Below are 23502 nucleotides of genomic sequence, written 5' to 3'. Positions count from 1 at the left end.
TTTCTTCAGGTGGCACAGTAGCGATAATGACAAAATAGTGGAGCAGATAATGGAGAAGTGCAGAAGTAGAAAGTGGTAGCCTCTGTCTCTCTGACATCAGTGGATCACTGAACAGCAGATGAGCCCAGGGGCAGCACACAATGGGACAGACAGTCATAATTGTTTTTGCTTACTGTTGTGGTCTTATTGCTGGACTTGTCCTGCTGCCCAGTCTTGTTGTGTAAAATGCTAAAGGTTAGCAAAGGGAAGAGTGGGCGTATGTTAGAGGGAGGTCAATTTTGTTTCACTGCCCTCTTTCTCACCTCTTTTAGGGGACTGACTCCAGTCTTTCACAAATGTATTTCTATTTTCTAATCTTTCTGTGTGTGTTGACTTTTATATCTGCTTTCTGTGTGAATCTACCCTTTGAATATTCTGCCTTCCCACTTCTGTCAAAGCATTCTTTAAACTCTTTTTGTAAAGGTGCTATATTAATAAAGTGTCATTAGTACTGCTGCTGCTACTACTACTACTACTACTATTATTATTATTATTATTATTTATTACTATTATTATTATTATTATTATTATTATTATTATTAATTGTAGTCTAGGAGTTCAGAATTATTTTGATATGAAAGCAAAAGGGCTTGCATACTTGTCATAAAAGAATAACTGTATAACTCTCCTACTTTTCATTCCACCCTATAAACAAACATTAAAAATCACCAAATAATGTAGTCTAAATACTAAATAACACTGAAATCTTACTGGGAATTAATTTCCACTAATTTGTTGATATATGTAAACAGAGCACGTTTCTGGAAAATCAGTTTTATACAGTATCTTAATCTATTGATTTGAATACATTAAAATAAATATTTTTTTAAAAATCCATAAATATCTATGCGTAATTAAATTAACAAAAGTCTGCTTTTGAAAAAAAAATATTCACCTTTGTGCATGGAAAAAAAATTGTTCATGGAAAGTTTATCCTACACCGTTTCCCTAATGGATTTGTGAGGTTTTGCTCACAGGTGATCTACGAAGGAGCCTGATCGTCGGGCTGATGCACGCCCCCTGTAAACTGTGGACATCCTGTGCATGGTCAGTACTTTGATGCATCGGCAGCTACTGAAGGAATGTGTGCTCTCTGTAAAATTATTACTGGGGCTGACAGGGGGTGGAGGTTTCCTTTGGGGTGTCGAAGCGGGTCCCATGAATTGAGGATGGCGCTGTGTACAGTGTGAGCGAGTTAGCAGCCAAAGTTACATGGCGCAGGCAGGAAAGTTTGCAGGAGAGGCGGACAGTGATTCCAAGTTGTTCTTCTGTCATACCCACGGATGCCGAGTGCAATAATGTGGACTACAGTCTTCAGATAACAAGGACTACTGGGATGTTTTATGGATGTTTTGCTTGAAAAATAACAGTTAACGGTTTTCTGCGGCTGCCGCACGCTGTCGTTTCAATGGACTATCATCTATCTTATCACTCAGTGAGTAACTTGAACAGAAATTGACTGCATGGTTTCTCTGACTTGGGCACAAGTGTGCATCACAAATATGAGTGTGTTGTTGACGTTATGCCATGTAGCTTAGCCTTACATGTTGTGAAACAATGAACTCCCCCCGTGACCAGGAATTGGCACCCTTATCTCGGAAACACCGACTCATGGCTGCAGCTATGCCCGGTGAAGACAGCACATTGCCCGGTAACATTTCCAGGACTGATCGGAATGGATTGGGGGGACTTGTTCACTGTTTTATATGTGGAAGCGGAGTTACACCGGGGAAGGAATTAAGGTTACAAGTGGCATATCAAAAAGAGAGGATCCCCTTTTTCCCGTTTCTCCAAAATCAGGAGCCAGCCCCGGGTGCGTGTGAAGTGAGCCCAGATGGTCATGTACTGGTGTGCGCTGTATGTCACTGCTTTCTAACGGAGCAGTGGAACTCTTTCGAGCGGAGCAGGACACCCATTGAGAAGCGCATGTACTGGCTGAAACGTCCGTACCAGTGCGACTCTCGTCGGGTCCCACAGGAGTGGAACATCTCCTATGATTTGGAGAGGAGGATCAGTGTCAGTAGCCAAAACTACGACGGGGGCGCAGAGTCTGATTTCTCTTCTTTTTCAGAAAACGAGAACATTTCAGATCAGGAGATGGATTTTGCCTACAGAGTCAGTGTGGGCAAAGACAAGTTTGTGAGAGCATCTGGAAAATCGCCCAGAGACAGCAGCAGGAAGAACAATGGAATCGGTATTAAAAACAGCCCAGATACACAGCGGGCAGTGCGTTACCCGGTGGGTGTTTATAGGGCGCAGGGATCGCCAAAAGCGGAGAGTGCTCTGACGGCGAGGCGCAGTGCTAAAATTATGAACAATATCTGTCAATCACCAGAATCTTTGGCAAAGTCCCAGGAAAGATTCCCCCGGCGATGCTATGACAGCTCGCTCTCTGACACACCTGTGCAAGACAACGGGGTCATTATGCGCAACAGGCGGTGGCTGGAGGAGGAGAATGTCAGACATGTGGAGTCGCATCAGATCCAGCGTGTAGCCGACAGCAGCTGTGCTCCTTCCAAGCATCCATCGCTGCTGTACCAGGGAAAAGGCGAGGAGAACTCCAGCACTTCTGCGTCTTCTGCTGGCACCGCTGCTGTCATCTCTAAATCTAACACGGCTCCTCCCAGGGAGAATAACTCTGACAACTCTGAAGATGAGATTAACATTACAAGCGATGACGACAGGGAATCGTATGACCGCAAAACAGAACGCACAACACAACGTAGACCTGTTGCAGATCAGCCACACCACACAGCAAACTCCAGTCCAGAAGAGTGTGTGTGCTACATCTGTGGCGCTGGGCTCAGACTTGATGGGCGTTTTAAAGTCAGTGTTCAGAAACAAGAGAGGGCACAGGGTGAGCCCTTCTTTCCCTTCTTGTGGCTTCACTCCCCACCACATAATGCAATACCTATTAGTCCAGCAGGTATAACCTTTGTCTGTGGCAGCTGTCACACCTCTCTCTTGCAGCAGTGGCAGAGCTTTCAGCTGGCTGATGTGCCTGTCCTTCAGCGTTTGTATGTAGTCCCCCTCAACCAGACCACAACTGGACTTCATTCTTCCCAGTTTCCTCAGCAGGAGGGAAAATCCTCAGGGCCCATGGAATGCATACCTGAACCTAAGGCTTCCCACGAGGCCTGCTTCCTTTGTGGACAGGAGTGTGGAGGAGACATGAGAGTAGCATATGCACAGGCAGGGGTTGGCAAATCCCGTGGTGTGATGTACTTTCCTTTCATTAATATGTTGCCTTGCCCCCCTAATGCACAGGGAGTGAGGAACGGCCGTGTGCACTGCTGTCCACAGTGCCATTTTATCCTGGAGGAGATCTGGAGTGCGTATCGACTTAGCCTCAGTGAAGACCTCATCACCTCTGTCAGCTCATTCCTTGTCAGGTACCATGCTGCCATGTCTATCGATGTCTCTGGATCAGCCCACCCTCAAACAGGGGTGGCTTCACATCCCAGCACCTCCATGTCAGTGTGCTACCTGTGTGGAGCTGAGCTGTGTGCAGGAGGAGAGTACCAGCTACATGTTAACCCGCCTGGTCGCTGTGGTGAGAGGGAGCCTTTCTTTCCATTTCTCACTGTCCATCCTCCTGCACCCCATGCCAAGCCAGTTGATGCCACAGGTCTGGTGTCAGCCTGTAAGCTTTGCTACCATGACCTGCATGCTCAGTGGGCTCAGCACGAGAGCAAAGGTCTAGGTCAGCCCACCCCTTCTACCTCTAGCTCATCCAGTGCCAACCCCCAACCACCCAGTTCACCCTGGGCACGCCAGTACAGCTGTGAGGTTTTTGTGTGCTTCTTCTGCAGGCAGGAGCAGCGCAGGCAAGGTAGGCTGTGCGCTGTTACTGTGGCCAGACTACCTGTGTTCTTATATGCACCTCGCAGCACACGCATGCTCCTTGTGGATGATGGCAGGAGGTTGGTGATTGGCTCATGTAAGGAATGTAAGGCAATGGTGCAGGTGGGACAGAGCATGCAGCAGGACAGGGCTAGGCTGGAGCCCGGAGCCTCAGATGGGGAGAGGAAAGAACAAGAATCAACGCCGCCACAGTCTAGACATAAGGTAAGAAGGAGAAAAAAGCTGTTTTAGAGATGGCACAGTCATATTCTTTTTTTCCTACTGTTTTAAATTCTGCTCTGTTCATTCCAAAACCCAGTATGCTGGGATTTGGATTGACTTGAGTATGCTGGGATTTGAGCTGTCAGTGCAAACTGTGTTTGTCCTAATGCAACCTCTGAGTCAAATTAAAAGGGGTGATAAAGAACTGCAGGGAAATAATTATGTTAAATAAATTAATATCACTGAAAGTCCTTGAAGTATAGTGCAATGATGTACTCTGCACTGGGAACAACAGAAGTTTTGTGTGAATGTCTCAGTAAGTGGAGACTGAAAGCACTCAGATATTTTACTTCTATAAAGAACAGAGGAAAGCTATGGTGACAAAAACAGTCCTGTATTTGCTTCTTTTTTTTTGTTAAAACATGACTAAGTGGGTCTCACCTGAATAGTTTATTTTGATTTGAGCTCATTCACTCAGGAGCATTTTGAAGGAATTTACTGTAAAGATTAGGGCAATAATAATAAAAATTCTCAAGAGATTTATGAAGAAAAAAGAAGCCAGCACTTCTAATCAGGTTTGTGGTACTTTATGTATATATACTTAATTTCCTTCAGCAGCTTTAGAATTGGATTACCAGTCTGTCACCAACATGAATTTGTACAATTAAAGTTCAGTTTTACTTTTATTAATCAATTTTGATACTAAAAAATAAATAAATAGAGTGAGGTAAAGAAATTGTGCATTAACATCTTTCTCTTTTTAAATTGATTTGTTTAATTGCTCTACCTATTCATATTTACAGTAAATGTATACACAGATATTGGCAATGATCTTCGCTAAAGTAGGTAGCAAAGTACTTTCCCAGACCCGCATTCATTCATGCGTTGTAACATTTTTACCCATATTCTTCCCATATTAGGGTAATCTGGCAGCGTTTTCTGTGTCAAGCTACTGCAATAAACTCTTTGCATAAGTGGTCCACAAAATGATAGCAAAATTTAATTTTACCAGATGATCAACAGCAAATTTTCTGACCGTGTGGTTGTATAGGGGACCAGTGTGGGTCAATCAAGGATAGTGACGTGTTAATGAAGAGCTGAGGAGACAGCCAGCTGGCTCTATGAACAGATCTGTCTTGCAAACAAGCACTGACACACTGACCACACAGGACATGTGAAGAACATCTGTGGATGCTATTCACACTCCGCAACCTCACATCAGGTTGCGGATTGGAGCTGTCTATCTAATATCTCCCTCTTCTCTGTAAAGAAGTGCTAGGTGACAGTTAGCATCGGTGTCACAAAAAAAAGAAAACAATCAACAATCTCATGCACTTCATTATTCTGAACTAACATGCAAATGCATAACAAAATTTTGAGTCATATGCTGTAAAGAAAGATGTGTCATTAGTAACCCAGATGATGCTTGGAAAATCCCGCCATGGTTAGTTAAACATCTGGAGTTCAGACGTGTGTCTATAGAAATGTGTTATTAACAGCTTAGTTGTTTAATTGAGGGGAAAAAAGATGGACTTGGATCATATTGGTAGGCACTCGAATTGTGACTGATAAAGTTGTGCTGCAGAGTCCATACTGCCTTTTGCTAAATCCAAAGTTAAATCTTTATTCTTTGTCTAAGCATTCACATGTAAACTAGATGAGCTCATAACAGTCACATGAGAGGGAATACTCCAGATATATATAGTGTGATATAGTGTAATTATGGGGCAGGGTTTTCTCTCCACTAAGGCTAGTGGATCATAAGGTTGGTTACATGAGAACAGTGGCAGCGTGAGCAGAGGTTTGGGTGATCATTTTGGATTGGGATGTTTGCAGGTGGCACAGCCGGTTTTGGCCTGTGTGAGGCAATGACCTCATGGCTGAGAAAGTGCCAGTGTTTCTGTGGGCAAGGGGCTGTGCAAGAGAGCCGCAGGGGGAACAGGTGCTTTGTCCTCTAGTGTCATGCTGTATGCTTGAGAGGATCTGTCATCGCAGGGATTTCGGCTGTCAGGAGGGAGTACCCATCTGGTTCCCCTTAGTGCAGTGTGTTTGGTAAAAGGGGCTGTATAAATATAAACACTATTCTATTCTATTCTATTCTATTCTATTCTTATACATATTTATAACTGCAATATGAAGTGTCAGATTGTTGAAATATATATTTGCTTGTTTTGCGAGATACAGATTAACACATGAAATAAGAGCCAGAATGTTATATGCAGATATACTGACAAACATAAGTAATGGGTCGCTATCATGCTCTGTGTTGTGCTACTGTGTGTTTAATTAGTATGTTGGACACGACCTTTGTCAGGTCCAACATGTTAACCTTTGACAGGTGCATAAGTATAGACTTCCAGCCTGCGACTGGGGAGGGGCAGCTGGTCAGCAGATCTTCCACTCGCACTCAGTGAGACAGATGTCTGCTGAGTTGCATTTCGCAAACGGTTTACAGTTTTATTCAGTGGTTTGGGAAATGCCTGGACAAACACTTTTTCTTTTTCAAAATATAAATCTTAAACTGATTGAAAGTATATAACCCTCTATCGCAAACAGATTTTTCAAACTGCGTTTTCCCCAGTGTTACTCCACAACTATTTTTTTTACACTGTTTATTAGGGGAAAAAGAAGAAAGCCATAATGTTTATTTTCTGATTAAACTGTTTCAGATGAGTGTTTTTTCAGCTCTGGTCAATTTTGAATGAGTTAGTTTGTAGTGCTGTTAAAGTGTGCTGTGTTGCAGTGTGCTCTTATTATGTGCACCGCATAGACTAGACTGAAAAACAGAAGCAAAACACTTTATAAGACCGCACAACAGCAAGACAGTATATTTACTAATGCATGCTAAAAATCAACAAGGTGCATTTTGTTTTTTATTAAAAATGCTGCTCTTTTTCTACATACACAAGTTTTTGTGATTGAAGCCAAACAGCACAATTTTAAATGTACCTGTATGCTCTCTGTTTCCATAGAGAGCAGAATTTTGCACTTCAAGACATAGAAGGCAGGTTAAAGGAGGAGTAATTGTTTACCTGACGGTTTGTTGAGATCACTGCTGTTGTGAATCAGTGGCTATACATACAAATGTGTGTGTTTTTAAGTAGTTTAAGTAGTTGCTTGATGGATCAGTTAAGTGCAGCTCTCTTCCTTATAGTCATATTGATGTCCAAATGATGCATTAAATTGCACCTTCAGTTTTCTTTACGTTTGTTTATCTTACATGTATTTAATTACTCAAATGTATAGTGTGAATCTACAAAATGAATCAAGTAGACGGTGACAGTAGTTTTCCTTTCCAAATCGCACAATAACTGCACATTTGATCACTCTACTGCTTGGCAACAACTGCAAACATGCAGCCATGAAGTCATAAAGTACCATTTTCATCTTCAAGAAGAAGAAGAAGAACAGGGTGTCCTCCCACAGATGGTGTAGCTCTCAAAATGTGACGCTTTTAGCTAAACCCACTGCCTCCCTGCAACTATTGGTGTGTCTAGTGTTTGTACAATGACATAAAGGATCGACACAGCAAATAAAATAATAGCTAGCTAGACGCACTGATAAAATCTGCATGATCGATCTGTTTGTCAGGGTATCCACATGACGTTTATATTTGAGTGGCGGTATGCTGGAGGCTGTTTCGGGTGGATTGTTATTGGTGATCCGCTCCGAGGGCAGAGACAGATTTCTACATCTCAAATCACTCAATTGCTTCGTGTGTACGCAGTAGTGTGGTATTTAAGGTGCTTCTGTAGTTTACTGTGTGTTTACAGGAAGTATTGCGTGTTTAGCTTAAAAAAAGATGAATGTTACATTCTCACTATCACGGTAAAAACACATCAGCATCTTGACAGTTTCACCAGGGAAGATTTATAGCTTAATGAAAGAAGTGACTCCAACATTAAATTTAGATGTGATGTTAACTGTGGATGAATTATTGGAAGTATTTGAAAAAAGAAGAATTGGAGGCTGAGAGAAGGTGAGCGGGTTAATTGGATTTAAATTGCAGCCAGAAGAAAATCGGAAAAAAGGGATTCTTAAAATATCTTCATGAAAGGAAATATTACAGCATGCCAACTGCAGAGTGTTTTACACAGTCCTTGCCTGTGTGGAACAAAGTGTCTTTGAGTGTGCATGTGTTTGTTCAAAACCAGCCATGTTGCGTGGATTGTGTAAAGTTTCTGCAGCTGTGGTTCTGTCCTCCGCTAGCAGTGCAGTTTGACGGACAGCCTTGCGTTTCACCTGGGATCCTCTGGGATTTGAGAGGCTTAATTTCAAAGCTGCTGGAGGTGGATTTTGATTTAGCTTTCAAAGCTTTACTCACTCTCTTCCCGCTAGCCTTTACCCAGTGCTGCATTCTTGCCCATATCTGACTGGACAGATCAGATCATACATGGAGTAGATGAGATTGAGGTGTTCCAGTGTTTCATGTCTTACCTTTTATGTCTCATCCTCGAAATCACAAACCTATACACCGCTAAGAGCAAATGTTTTTGAACCTTTTGGAATTGCAAGGATTTCTGCATGGACTACTCATAAATGTTGTCTGAGCTTCATCCAAATTGCAGTCTAGATGAGTTGTAGACCAATTTTGTGAGCAATCCATTTCGGAAAGCCTCTCTATTTTTTATGCACCTTTAAATATATTCTGTCACTTGTTAGCCTAATGTTGTACTTACTTTGACAAGCCCTGATTATAGTCATTTAGACTTCGATTATAGTTATTGAGAAAATTGAATGTAAATTATTTTTTTCACTGTTTCATGTTGACATTGCTCTCAGAGAGGAAGGTTTTTCACATGAATAAAGTTGTTTTTATGCAATTTGATTTGAGTTTAGGAAACGCAAAGAGATGGAAAGAAAGCAGTGCTGCTGCAGAGGCTCAAAATACTGGTAATCAGTTAAGAAACTGTGTGAGTTACAATGCAACTGGGAACCTTTAGCAAGATCAACAGTAAAGATTAGAGGATGTGGAGCTACTTTGTCATTCCTGTTGATCATATACATGAAAGTATAAGCTGGTAGCCCCATCTGTGTACCAAATGGGATTGGTTTAAAAATGAATTATGAGTTGTACTTATCAAAACTAATGCAGGAATAAAGTGGACTAGACAATAAGACGTTGGAAATTAAGTCACCGAAGTGGATGTACAGTGTCAACATAAGCTTGTGTGCTTTTCTCAGCTATGATCAGGTATGTGGGAATTTTGCTTCTGCTTCATTGTTCAGCGTATCTTCATCACTTTGCCCTATTGAGTCTGTGGAGTGTACGACATGATCATTAAATTCCATGCACAGATGTATTTAAAGTTGTATTAGTGATAATGATTTTCTCATTTGTTATATACAAATGTCAATCGACAAAATGTGCTCCCCTAAAGATGTCTCTGTTAAAGCCTTAAATATGTTTTAGATCAGCTTAAGGGAGAAAGCTGCTGATTTCACTCACCAGAATCTGTTTATAAATCATTGGAAGTACAAAGCGTTCCATAAATCTTTTAAAACTCCAGAGGAATAAATTGCCTCAAGTGATGCGACTGTTACCTTTGTATAAAAGTTGTGTGAGAACACGTGATTAAATAATTGGGATTGTTTCTGTTTAACCCATTTAAACCATTTTTTGTCGAATTTTGGCACCTGTATTTCATTATTTTTTTTCAACCTAATAAACCTGTTTGTTTCCTTTTTGTATGACATTTTAAGGCTTGTTCAAATGTGTAAATACGGTAAATCTGTTTGTCATATATTGCTCCTCCACTTCACATGGGCCTTTTTTGTAAATTCTTCTGTGTTGCTTGCATGGCATTGCAATGTTTAAGAGTGGTTAGGCTATAAAGGCAGTCACCCTGTGCCAGACTTAGATATGGGCACGATACAGTAGTAAACCTGGTTTGACTGTGGTAATTATAGAGGACAGTGCAATGCAACTATAGCTCAACCCTCTCTACCAGCTGCACTCTAACCATGGCATACATTCACCCACAATCACAGACTAACACTTACATATACACAAAGAGTAATGTTTCTGATCATTTACATACTGAACAGCTGCAAGCATGTGTGAATGCGTGTCTTTGCGCACACGTGTGTCTACCAGGTGGTTGGGAGCAATGGCAGGTGTTCGCTCTCGTGTTGGCAAAGACAGCTGGATTGTGCCACAGCTGTGCAAGTGTGTGTGTGTGTGTGTGTGTGTGTGTGTGTGTGTGTGTGTGTGTGTGTGTGTGTGTGTGTGTGTGTGTGTGGTTTTGCACCTGGATGCAACTGGAGTGTGTGTGCATGTGTGTGTGTGTGTGTGTGTGTGTGTGTGTGGCAGCACAGTAGCTAATAGCAGACCTATTTCCTTGCCAGACATTCAACATGTAACTTGCACTCTCAGTTGACTGGATATTATTCATTGCTATTAAGTGCTAGTCATTAGTCTTGGTCTTTTAGACCTCCCAAGTGTTGGTGAAGATCCGCCTAAATGTGATTTTTCATTCTTTGGCTCTTCCCCTTCATTTCCCACTTTGCTCTTGCCCTGCTGCCCTGCTGATATTTTTAATGGGGTGAAGAGAGAGAGAGAAGATTCAACCTTACCCTGCTGTCAGGACAACTGAAGATGTCAGCTGGAGACTAAAGAGTGGACTAAATATACTACACACCCTCTTCCCCTCCGCTCCTCAAACAGGGGCTCTGACTCCCGGCTCTGACCAACCAATTGCCAGATCGCTTCACCTCTTTCTGTCAGCCGACCAATGAAGAGATAAAGATTAACATTACTGGTGATCTTCTGGGAGCGTATTTTGGCTGAGGATGACATTCCCTTCTTAGATTACTCCCTCCTCCTGCAAGCATCCCCAAGTGCTGGCCGTGACCTCCTTCACCAGCACCCCCACACATGCCGCTCAGCCACCTGGTCTCACACATACTCAGCTTGTCCTGCCAGCTTCAGGACAGCTGGGAAGAAGGAGACAGAGAGGGAGCTTTGGACTGAGCCTCCCATAAAGCGAGAGACTTTTGCGCGTCTGGAAGAATCAAGACTATACAGACTAGCCTTGCCACATTTAGTATTATCTGATCTCTACACTGTACATCAAAGTATTAATGTTGAAGTGATTGCACAATTGTGGTACTGCTACAATTTGAGGCAGCGCCGGTTTAAAAAAAACTTACTTAGGACAGTGGCAACATTTGACCTTTAGTTTGGATTGAGGTTGAGTTACCTTTAGTTATCCAGAGCATCATGCAAACAAGGAAAGGTGATATAAACTTCCACCTACCTTTACTTAATATACCGTTAAGTGGACAGTCACAGAAACACAAGCACACATGCATGGACACATGCAAACACACAGGCATAGTCAGAAGACTTTGTGAATAGTTTCCATGGGTGAATTTTCCCCACACTGACGTGACCAGGCTATGAGTCAGAAATAAACTGATACAGTTTCTGCATCTGTCTGACAGATAGATACCACAGACACTTCCAGAAGGCCTGTCATTATTTATTTGTTACTTTTTGCCCGCTATCTCTTTCAAGCATGCCATTTGCACTGTTGACATGTTATTAATATAGGTTTCACGTGGCAGTTTACCACTGCTGGTCATGTCTATGACTTACTGAAAGCATATCTAACCTAATCCAAGGCTGCGAGGCTAGTATTATCCTAACATGCAACCTGCCAGCTCGGTCAGTGGCATATCCCACATGGTCAAGAGTTGTGTGCGATGTGGAGCGATGTGCTAGTCATGGTTGATGTGCAGAGCTTACTTTCAAGGCCACAGCGAAGGAGCCAGAGTGGTAAGCCACCAAAGAAGATTTGAGCTGTCAAATGATCTGAAAACCTCTTCATGTGTAGCTCCATCATTACAGTCTCATGTCAGGATTTATTGACAATGCTATTGAGTCAGAATATTTCTTAAGAGGAGCCATAACACAAACTATTGGAAAAGATGGCAAGTATAACGTTAGAGAAACCTTTACCATAAGCGTTGTGACGAGTATGATGTGGAAACCATCATCCTCAGATAGCCGCCATTATAAAAGGCTTAACTTGTTATGAAAGCTCACAGAGGCAGAGGGGTACTAGATGTATTCATGTTCCCCTCTTCTACAGGGGGCTATAAAAATAGCACTTGGCTTGACTTGGGTGTCAAAGGTTGTCTTTTTTCCCCTTTCTTTTTCCTTATTCTTGTTCTTCCAGCTGTGTCCTCTGTCCATCTTTCTCCTTCTCTCCCTCATCCCCTTCACCTCATTCATCTACTTTCTCCCCCTCCCCCCCCCACACTCTTTGTTTCTCTCCCCACCTCCGTCCTCCTCTTCATCTCTCCCTGTGGTATTAGCAGGGCCACATGTTGCTGGCTTCTCCTGGTGGTGTGAGCCCCATGGCAGGCCCTGGCTCCAGGCTGACGCGTTACTCAGTGTGTCTCTGTGTGTGTATGTGTGGATGAGAGGGAGAACTGTAATGTGTTCCTGCATGCCTAACAGTCAGTGAGTGTGTGCCTGTGTGCGTGCACACGTGTGTGTGTGTGTGTGTGTGTGTGTGTGTGTGTGTGTGTGTGTGTGTGTGTGTGTGTGTGTGTGTGTGTGTGTGTGTGTGTGTGTGTGAGGCCGCTAACACAGTAACCTGATAGTGGTGCGGCTGAGCAGTACAGAGCGGAGCAGTGCTGTGATTTATCCCGCGGGCCCAGCAGATGGCTGCAACAGGAGTTTGTTTAAGTTTGCTTCAGAGCCGGGCAAGCAGCCAGGAGCATAGAGAAAGCTTGCCAGAAAAATGTTCACTGACTCTGGATGCCTAACCACACCACTCCCCCTCTCCCTTTTCTACCCCCCCTCCCCCTCCCGCCGCCTCTTACCCCTCACAGCCCCCTCAGTCCAACACACACACAGAAACACACATGCTCTTGCAGACTTTCTGTCGCTACTCTTCTTTTACCCCTCTCTAATTTCTCTCTTTCCTCCCATCTGTTTCACACACATGCTTACATACATATGCACATTTACACGCGCATGCGCGCACACACACGCACAGGCTCTACGTTGTGCGTGCTTCTGTGCTCTTTTGGCAACATCCCTGGTGCAGACATGAGCTCACACCTCAGGAGGGGGCATTCAAGACTGAAGAGGTGTCCATTCTGGTGGTGATCTTCTGAACACAACCATATGACTGAAACTTTGCATGTAGAAGAGAGATGGATCTCTGGAGCACAAACACCAACAGAGGCGCATATGCAGAGCTACACACAACTATACCATGTGTAGATGATTTATGAGGTCCAGTTGGATTTTTTTTTTTTTTTTTTCATTTTAAGATTTCCACACATGGGCTTTTCTTCTGTCTCTCTGGTTCAAGCGCTTCGTGTCTGCTTGCAAAGGTGATGACAAGTTCTCTCACTTCACTTCAGGTCACCAAGGTGATAACTGATGACCTCACTGTCCACACATCAGCATCATTTTTTCTACTTTATCTGTCTCTGGTCCTTTACTTTCCTCTGTCAATCTCTTTTAGACACAGTTAAGTGACAAAGGTCTAAGGACATTATAGTTAAATCAGGCAGCAGACATTAGTCAGGCAAAGAGACACACATTTTTTGAGCATTTTTTTAGACTGAGTTAGTGTGCAAAGCTGCAAAATGTATAAACTTTTTAAACTTGAAATCAGCACTTATCTGCTGAAGGGCTTTGTGTGTTTTTTTCACTCGATCAACCACAAAGTTGAGTCCAGGTCCTTGTATGGAAGCCAGCTTTACATGTTTTCATCCAGTAAGAAATGTTGACTACATTTCTAAAAAAAAAAGAAGTTAATTGACCTCCTACTTACCATTTTACCAAGTGACCTATTTAGTGAACTTCAGTTAGGTTGATTTGCATGTATGTTGTTTTGCTTATGTTTGTACATACTATATGTATAGTGTCTTGGTTTTTTAGTAGGGCATAAAAATCATAATTATATAATATCTATTATATCTCTACATTTACTTATTTGTGGGTCTTAAAGATTAACTCTAGACCAGCTGTCCCCAACCATTTTATGTCCGACAATATTTTCACGGACTGGCCTTTAAGATGTCGTGGATAAATACAACAAAATAAAACCAGTACCGGTACCAAACTAATATGATTTATTCATAACACACGGGGAAATACCCAGGGAAACAGAGTTAACGAAAAAAACCATAAAAAATAACGATTAAAAACCCTGAAAACCATAAATTTCACACCCGAGCCTCAACTCTCACAGCCCAGTACCAAAGACTCACGGACCGGAACAGGTCCATGGCCCGGGGGTTGGGGACCACTGCTCTAGACCATTACAAAGTTTGTCACACTGTCAGGATTTCTGTTGATTTGTGACATCTGCTAAGTGCTTATTTTTTTATTAGCATTATTCTATACCTTTTTCTGTCTTAAAAATAAATATATTTTTTTTACATTTTCACAGAAAAATACATGTTTTTATTCTATCCATTTATTTTCCTTTTTAGGATGATAATATCTTGTTACTTTGCTTTTGTGGACCATATAATTAATTGGTTTCTTTGATTATATATACACATCTGTTGAACTGAAGTGTTTCTGTTCTCTTTGTTGCATTCTCATATGGTCTGTAACCTGTAACCTTCTCCAGTTCAGCGAGAGTATGAAGAAGGTGGCTATTGAAGTCATGCATACACACAAACTGTGGAGGGAGGGTGAGCCTTGTGAGTGCATAAGTATGAGTAATGTGTATATGTATGTATGACTAATTGTGTGAAGCTGTCGGGGTCGTTGAGATTTGGCTCAGAACTTTATTTCCTCTAAACATAAGTCATTCTCGCTGCCTGTTGTGCCTTCAGGTCAGAGACACAGCTGAATGCTATCTGTGCCGTGTAAGCCTGCAGAGTTTGTTAAGGATAACAATCATATGTTTGCATTCCTGGTGGTGTTATTCTACGTGCAGAACAGTTGTGTGTTGTCTTGTATTATGGGTTTCATAATTGGTACAAATTATAGAGAAGTACGAAGTCCTCTGCTAAGGAAAGGCGATAATTAATATGTCCAAATGCCAGGAGAGCATCAGTGTGATCCCCCCCCCCGATAATTTGCACAATACACTTTAAGCAAATATATTGAATATATTTAATTCATTATTTATAAAAATTGTCAGAGTGATCAACAAACACACTTAGAATTTTCTGGCAGTTATTTGATGTTTCTGGCTTTAATGGTTGTAAAACATGTCTTTCAGCTCATTTGCGACTCTTTAATCTATGTCTCTTCAGATTACAACAAATAAACATGCAGCTGTGAGAAGGGGAATCAATTTAATATGCTTTTAGATCATTATTTTAAAATGAAATGATGCTTAAAATACAGACTTGCAAGGGGACGCCAGCTGTACCAGCAATGAGTTCTCAGAGCACATGCATCTTTGGTAAAACTTTGCAACTGTATCCTGCATGTTGACAATATCCCTCCACAGAGAGACCCATATAAACACCTGCCAAAGGAGTTAAAACCACTTGTGTGGTAGTTCTCGCTACAGTGGGGGCTCGTTTTCAAGTCATTTTTCACCAAAGTGCTTTCCAGTTGATTAGCATACCAAATTGTTATAACACACAAACTGACTCACTGATGTTATCTATAACTTAAAATGACATATTGGTGCCCTCAAGTGCTACTACAGCCAACACATAACATTTTTGTGTGCTACTGCAGGCATTTGATTTTAAAACCCACTCAAATATGAACAGGTCATATCGAGCAGGAAGGACAAAAGGAGGAGACGAGTAATAAAGATCAAAGTCTTTGTATGCACCGTATCTTCCCACAGCTGTGCTCCTTGATACCCTCAGAGGAGAGCGAGGTCACAGCAGGTCACAGGTCAGGTAGATTAGCAACCTGCTAATGAATATTTATCTGTCAAGATTATACTCACTTGACACAGAGGTGCCTCTTATCAGACTCATTCCTTAATTGTGCTTGTGTCAATGTATTGCCTTTGTGTGGCATATATTTTTAAATCAGCATTGTAACTTGGATATATACTGAGGAAGAGTTTATTTATTATGTCTTTAATCTAAAATTTCATTAGGCCAGTTTGATGTAGACCAGCATTTAACAACTTGGCACATGCTGACACTAAATCCTTTTTGCATTTCTTTCTTTTAAATTGATTTATTATTGTAGGATCTTTACCTTACAGTATAAAGCACCTTGATTGAATTGCTTTTATCCAATGCACTATAGGAGTCAGGCATTGGGGGTTTGGTGCACAAACAGGAACAGTGAATTACTCATAGATCCCCTCCAGACACGTAAATGAAATATATGAATGTGGTGTGATGTAAGCAAAACTCTAGTGTTTTTCAAGTGGATTCTGCATCTTTTAAAGATAGTTTATTTTATTATTCATGTCCTCGCTATTTTGTGTATATAACATGCTCTGTTGGATCCAGACCAGGTGGGCTTCTCTGTGAGCCAGTTGTTGTCCACCTGTTGGTCTGCCTGATGAGAGCAATAAGCACAGCAATTTCTGCAGACCAGAGCCTCAGACAGACTGACGCTGGCTGAACAGTGATCAGATGCTGTTTGACTTTAGCTCAATGTGAAACATGTGTCCTCAGTGTTGGACTCAGTGCAGGCTTTGAATGAGCTCCCACGATGCACGGCTCCACAGGTGTCAGAGTCGTCCAGAGTTGTGTATAAGGTCTAGTTCAAACGTGCACAAGCATATTTTTTTTCCTTTGTCCCTTCTTTGTTCTCCAAAATTTGTTTCCTCCACACAAGCACAAAACAAAATTGAAGCATGCTGTTAAGAGCAAGAATCAAACAAACAGGCAGAGATGTAACTTTAATCCAAAGTCAAGTTGGCCAATGAGAAGCAGTAAATAACAGATAAAACCTTCCCCTGTCTATATGTTTACACTGCAAACATTTGTAGTTGGAAAGCTTTTCCCAAAGCTACGTTTTCAATGACCTTTAACTGTTTGTGGAAAAAAGGTGAAAACGCAGGGATAAAGGTACAGTTTTAAAAATACTATCATAGGTGTGGATAGGGCTGGATAAGGTTGCAATTGTGTATGAAAAAGAGTATGAGCTTTCCAGTTTATGTTCACAACCATGGGAGCATTTTGAATGGTAGAACATCTTGAGTATCTGTCAGTGCAGATCAAAGCTATTTTTTTCTCTCTGTTGTTTTCCTGTACTTGGCTGAGTAAGTGTGCCTGGACTCAGAGCTGCTTTTATGGAGTGTTGCTGAGCCGGTCAGTGGTCTGGGCCTACATGCATGGCTGTGGTCCTGTTGGATCTCTGTGATAGGCTGTTAAAGCCGACTGACAATCCCGCTTTACAAGCTGCTATACATCAACCATTAGACCTGCTGCAACCGTGGGAACACAGACATATGTGTTTGTACATGTGTGTGGGTCTGAGTCAGTGACTTGCGGGGATCTGTGTGTAGCAGAAACAGGGCCTGCTGCTGAATGATAAGGCCTGCTGACCTTGTAACCTCAAACTCACTGTGACGAGGTCATATCGAATTACACCTAGCCAAATGTTCCCTGTCTGCTGGCTTTAACACAGGAAGGTCTAACCCCTGGAACAGAAACCTTTTCTATCCCAGTGATGGATGGTCGTCTTCTCCTCAACCTCATGTCCAATAAACACAGACAAATGGACAAACAGGACACATGACCACAGCGGAGGACTCGTGATATGAAGCTAATCTTTTCCTTGTGAAAACAATACAGGTTCTGTTTAACTGCAGATAGGCAAAAAGATTGCAAATTGGCATATGCTGCATATTTATTCACTACATTATGAGGTGCTTCCTGTTTTATGAAGGTACACCAGCCTCACTTATTGGTAATAGAATAGACGAGCCATAAAATGTGAATTCACATGTTTCGCTTAACTTGTTACAGCGCCGTTTGACACAATCAAATTATAATTACAATAATTTCTTTGTGAAGATTACCAAGTGTATCTTTGTCGTTGCTCATGTCGAAGAATAGGTTAAATGTGAGACTCCTCGTATCAAAGTCTTATCCTGTCTTCCTTCTTTTACCCCAAGCAGTCACGGCAGATGGCAACCCCTCCATGCGCTGGTTCTGACAGAGGTTTCTTCCTGTTAAAAGGGAGTTTTTTTCCTTCCCACTGTCGCCAAAGTGCTTGCTCATAGGGGACATATGATTGTTGGGTTTTTCTCTGTATGTATTATTGTAGAGTCTGTCTTGAATTAAAAGTGTCTCTCAGCATGACAATACACTGAAACGATCAGCTTTTTTAGAGTCAATCACTCTGTCAGTAAAAAAAATGTGTTAACATTTTTTGCACGATTTCCATCAATCTGCTAGCTTATCATGTGTGTCCACCTGGTGTGTGTCACTAGGACATATAGGTGAGAGTGGGGGTACGATGTGTATGCAGGAGCAGATTTTTCCCTGTGTGTGGCATTGTGTGGCTCAGCCTTGAGGTAAATATTTGAAAACTGCAGGCACCATTACGAGAGGGTCTGCCTTTGATGGGGTGATTTTTGTGTGAGGCCAAGATGATGTCAACTTGACCTTAGTGCATAATAGAGAGCTAGGAGGCTGTCGTATAGAGCAGTGAGTGTGCAATCATTTCTTACATTCAGATTTCTCTGTGTGTGTTTAATCAAAGTTAAATTACTCAACACTTTGTTTGTGTTGTTACTTTTGAAAGTTTCCACTTTGTTCCCTCCATTGCTTTTTCTCCTACTGCTTTACTTGTTGAATATTTTGCCCTTCACTTTGAGAATGAGCTTTTGCGCTCCATGAAGTGGCAGCAGCTTGCTTACACCTCCACCCAAGCTGCCAGGACTCCTCATTCTGGCTCTGGATCTTTATATCTTTGTTTTTTCCCCTCCTTCATTCTCATTCTAAACTCTAAATCTTCCTCCTCCACCTCCTCATTCTTCACCTCCTCTGTCTCCCTTTCAGTGCAGAGCAAGCCAATCTTTTCTGGCGCCGGTGCCGCGTCTTTATTTTCCCCTCTGGAGGAGTCAGATTTATTGGTCCACTGTTTATTTTTATAACTAATTTTAGCTTCTCATTACTTATGTATCAGCATTAGGCAAGTTGCTTTTTTTCATTTTTGGTTGTAAAAGGTAGTCAGTGTGAACGACTCAGTAGGTGAACTGGTATAAATCGTGTGTTTATACTTGTTTGAGTGTGTGTATTTATGCGGCCTTATGTGTGTGGGTGTGCGTGTGTTCAGTGCATGATTCAAGCACAGATGTTCTCAAAGGCTCCAGTTTTTAGGCAGTAGTTCTCCCTCTTCCCTCAGAGAAAAAAAGGAAGTGTCTAATAAAAGGCGGGTGTATGAAACGGAATGAGTCATGCAGACCCGCACAGAAGGAGAGAAAGAGAGCGAGAGAGAGAGAGAGAGAGAAAGAGAGAGAGTCGGCTTCCATCGATCTCTCAGAGCTTGTGAGAGAGAATGAGTGAATGAGTGAGAGAGCGAGGCAGGAAGCAGGGAGGGAGGCTGTGCCAAGCTGGAGCTGAATTCCTGCCAAGAGTCTACTTGTTTGCTCGTCTGGCTGGAGCCAGAGGCTGACCTTATTAGCTAGGAGGGCAGCCGTCTTATTAAAACACATCTGGCGCTCAGGGAGCCCAAATAGTCCTCATATTGTCTTCCTGCTTGCTCCTGACCTTGCGTTACCTAGCAGGAATGCTGACAAGGGCTTCACGCATCTGTTGAGAGTTTCACCAGGGTCTTTCTCCCCCTCCTTCCCTCTCTCCTCCCCTCCTTTCCACCCTCGCTGTCTTTGCTGGCGCCTGCACGGTAGCTCTGTGGGACCTGTTTTTTTTCCTCCCCCCCTTTTTTCCTCTTCCATCCCACCCGTTTCCACACACCACCCCTCAACACCACCTAACTACTCTTCAGGATAGCGTCCTAGTACCCCCCACAGAGAAACTTTTTTTTCTTACCCTGCCAGGTTGCTGTGTTGATACAATTATTCCTGTGTATATTTGTTTTATGAGGGGCTGTAACCTGGCCCTGTTTAAATAGCTCTTTGCTGCTTATTTTAAAGCGGGGATGGTGCCGGGTCCGGGTGCTGCGGGCTGTTTTGAGTGAGGTTTTTTTTTATTGTATCCATAGTTCCTTACAGGACAGAAGGTGTAGGGAGCTACAAAGACACTGAAACTTTTACTGTACAGGAACCGGATCCCAGCTGGCCAGTCACTTGACGTTTCAACACTGTGCAAAACGATTTATTTTTCACTGTCCCCCACCTGTGTAGAAAACTTGAAGTCTTTTTGGGAGGGCGGGGGTTGTGTTCATTGTGAGGACTGAGTTGCTGATCGTTACAGTAAAGGTGTGTGTGGAGTGTTACTCACTGCCCTGTAAATGAAACCAGTAATGTATCATTACTGCACCTGTAAGTAACTCTAAGCTGCTGCAGATGGAAGTGAAGAGGTGCACTTGACACATCAGTGTCACAGTCAGTGATTTTTCCCCTCACACTCCTGTTAGTTCACTCTGCACTCACTCTAATATAAATTCACTTTCACTCTGTCAAACGTGTCTCTTGGTTGGTATAGTGCCTGTACTTTTCATCTTGTGTGTCTTTATGACAGCATCAACCCTTACCCTTTAAACACAGGACCCCGACCACCACCACTACCACTTATTTCTCCTCTCTCCTCCGAGGTGAATCTCAGCCTGTTGAATTTTCTTTTGTGGGGAGCACCAGCTGAGGAACTGTATAAGATTGCAAAGCATTTAAACAGATGAACATGAGCGATATCAGTTTCCTTGAGCAAAAAATGTGTGTTTACAGTGACAGAATCACATCTGTGATTTAACATCTGTTTGATGATGGAGTCTGGATTTACTCATCTCACTCATAACACCACTCGCTCTCTCTCTCTTTCTCTCTCTCTCTCTCTCTCTCTCTCTCTCTCTTTCGCTCTCTCTCCATCATCTGGCTACACTGGACATCTTGCTCCCTTTTTCATCTGTCTGGCATTTGTGTGCGAAAGCTTTGCTTTTGTGCATAATACAGCATATTTGTGTGGTTTTGCTCAGGCTCCACAACAATTATGTCCCTGTCTCCACTTTTACACTGACTCTCTGTCTTTCAAAGTAACACCAAAGCTATCGATGAGTCATTTGCAAACTTATACACGCTCCGTCTGCTGATTCACATCTTATTGTCTGTCTTTATTGGTGCCACTGTAACTCATTTTTTATGTATCTATGTGTGTGTGTGCTGTTTTTTAATGCAGAACAGAATTGTCACTGCTGGGAATCTGCACTTAGTTTACACACCTGCATTCTAGCACGCACACAAATACTTGGCTGGTCTAAATACTCAGATTACTCATGTCCTGTGAAAACTCTGTCATCAGCTGAGTGCTCTTCCCTGATTGGCTACCATCATGTTTTGTGTTACAAACATAGTTTCTAGAGACTGTTGTGAAATGAGGAGTTCTGTCTTGCTTGGGATTGGCAGACAGAAACACACAGATATGAGCCTGACTTCTAAAAACTACAAGGTAAGAAAGTGGCACATATTGACCACTAACTCTTTCACCTCTCTATTTAACATGTGCACACACACAGACAGCCTGTGACTTTGGGTAAAGGCTTTATTTTTCTTCCTTTGGATGTTAATGAACTTCACCGGCTCTGGATTCTTTTATCATTATCTCAGCTGCATCTTTTGCTCTGTGCACGCACCACAAACACACACACCATCTATAGCTATAGCCCTGAGTACTTATGAGAGTGAGAGAAAAGGAGAAAGCCAAATGTATGCAGTGAGAGTTGACCCTGCATCCTTCTTGGGTGATTCTTGGGTGATTCCTGACATTCCCTGCCCACCACAAATACACTAATTTTGCAGGGCACGTGATAGCTCTGCCTCATTACACTCACAAAGATATCCTCTTTCTGCAGCATGCTTATCTGCTTCACAGAGCTCTGTTGCAGACTAAAGATCCAATTATTAAAGCTGCAAGGGCTAATCTAAACACGCAAAGTAAGATGGATCATGGTCCTCTTTATTGTAGATTGTGTGTGAGAGTGTGTGTTTTGCGTTGGTGTCTGCCAGCTGTAGGGTTGTTAAGTGGGGGTCTCTTCCTCTCTCCATTGATAGAATAAATAACAGCACTTCCTCTCTCTACTCTTTGACTCTTCCTGTTGTCCCCCAGGTGGAGGAGGGGAGGGGGGACATGCCACTTCCATAGCCCTTTCACTGTCTTTTCATATTCTATTTTGCTTTTTTCCCCCTGACACGTAGTATCTGTATTCTCTCAGAAAATCCAAAACTTTGTAAAAAGCAGACAAAAAAGGGATGTGGTTAGGTTAAAAGTTCAGTTTAGAACAATAGTAATTTGAATAAAAGACACAAGTGCATTATCCCTCAGTCCCTCCTCACTATTCTTTAACCATCATTATTTTCAAAAATCTGTTATATATTTGATATAAACATTCACACTTGCCTTGGTGGTATATGTACTAACTATAAATGAATTATGCCTGTATGGCTTTATAGGAAATGTGCGCGTGTGTGTTTGTGTGTGTTTCTGTGTGCGTGGTGGCCAGGTCCTCAGCATGGGAACAGCTGTTCAGAGCAGCACTGGCCACACACACATGGGTCTGATTAGCACTTGGTGACTCCATCCCTCCCTCCCTCCTGCCCTCCCTGCTCACCTCCCTCCTTTTCAGCGGGGGCCGCAGCACGCTGGCGGCACCAATAATTTTAATGCCTAGTCTGAGTCTGCCAGAAGCAGAGGCATGTGTGTGTATGCACCCGCACACTCGCTGTACACAGACAACGCTTACACACAGAGCAACACAACCACCGAGTCTTGCCAAGAGAGGGAGCACAAAGCTCTCATGCCTTGATCTGTTCTTTTCCTTTATCCTCCCCCTCCCCTCGCTCTTTCTCTGTCTCTCTGTTTAACCCTGACCTTCTCCTTTCCCTCCTCATTCACTCCCTCTCTGCCACAAATCTTTTACCTTAACAAGTTCAGAGGTGACTTTTGAGGGTCTTCACATCATGTACTGCTCTACACTAATCCCCTTGTATGTTGTATATCGGTTCTGTTTGTCATCCAGGAGGAAATGTCTTTCTATAGCAAATGGTAGATGGGGCAGATAAGAGGAAAAGAAGTGTAATAACTCACACAGGGAGATAAGTGTGTGAGAATGAGAGAAGGGAGATGATTAGGGGTGAGACTGGGGGGATTTGGGTAGAGGTAGAGGTTATAAAAAGGTTAAGAACACAAGAAGGAGAAAAATGGCAAAAAATAAGGTTTGGAGTTAGGAGAAAAAGAGAAAGGAGTGAAGAAACATACAGTGTGAGAGACAGAGAAGATCACATGCAAGGGAGTACAAATACGAAAAGAGGAGGAAGAGCCCATCATGACTCATCAGTCTGACTCCACTTAACACAGTGTCCCTGT

The 23502-nt window shown here is 42.5% G+C and overlaps 1 protein-coding gene across 1 annotated transcript in view; it reads left to right on the top strand.

Moving 5' to 3' along the window:
• Window positions 1-1588: 1588 nt before the first annotated feature.
• The window catches only part of gse1b (Gse1 coiled-coil protein b), a 161167-nt gene continuing 139253 nt past the window's right edge, over window positions 1589-23502 (top strand). Inside the window, exon 1 of the mRNA XM_063476849.1 lies at window positions 1589-4107. Within this exon, the coding sequence (XP_063332919.1) occupies window positions 1597-4107 (2511 nt within the window). The 5' untranslated portion in view covers window positions 1589-1596. The remainder of the gene's footprint in view (window positions 4108-23502) is intronic.

The sequence above is a fragment of the Pelmatolapia mariae genome, linkage group LG1 (genome assembly GCF_036321145.2).
Source record: "Pelmatolapia mariae isolate MD_Pm_ZW linkage group LG1, Pm_UMD_F_2, whole genome shotgun sequence".
Classification (NCBI taxonomy): Eukaryota; Metazoa; Chordata; class Actinopteri; order Cichliformes; family Cichlidae; genus Pelmatolapia; species Pelmatolapia mariae.
This window is presented reverse-complemented; position numbering and strand designations above follow the sequence as displayed.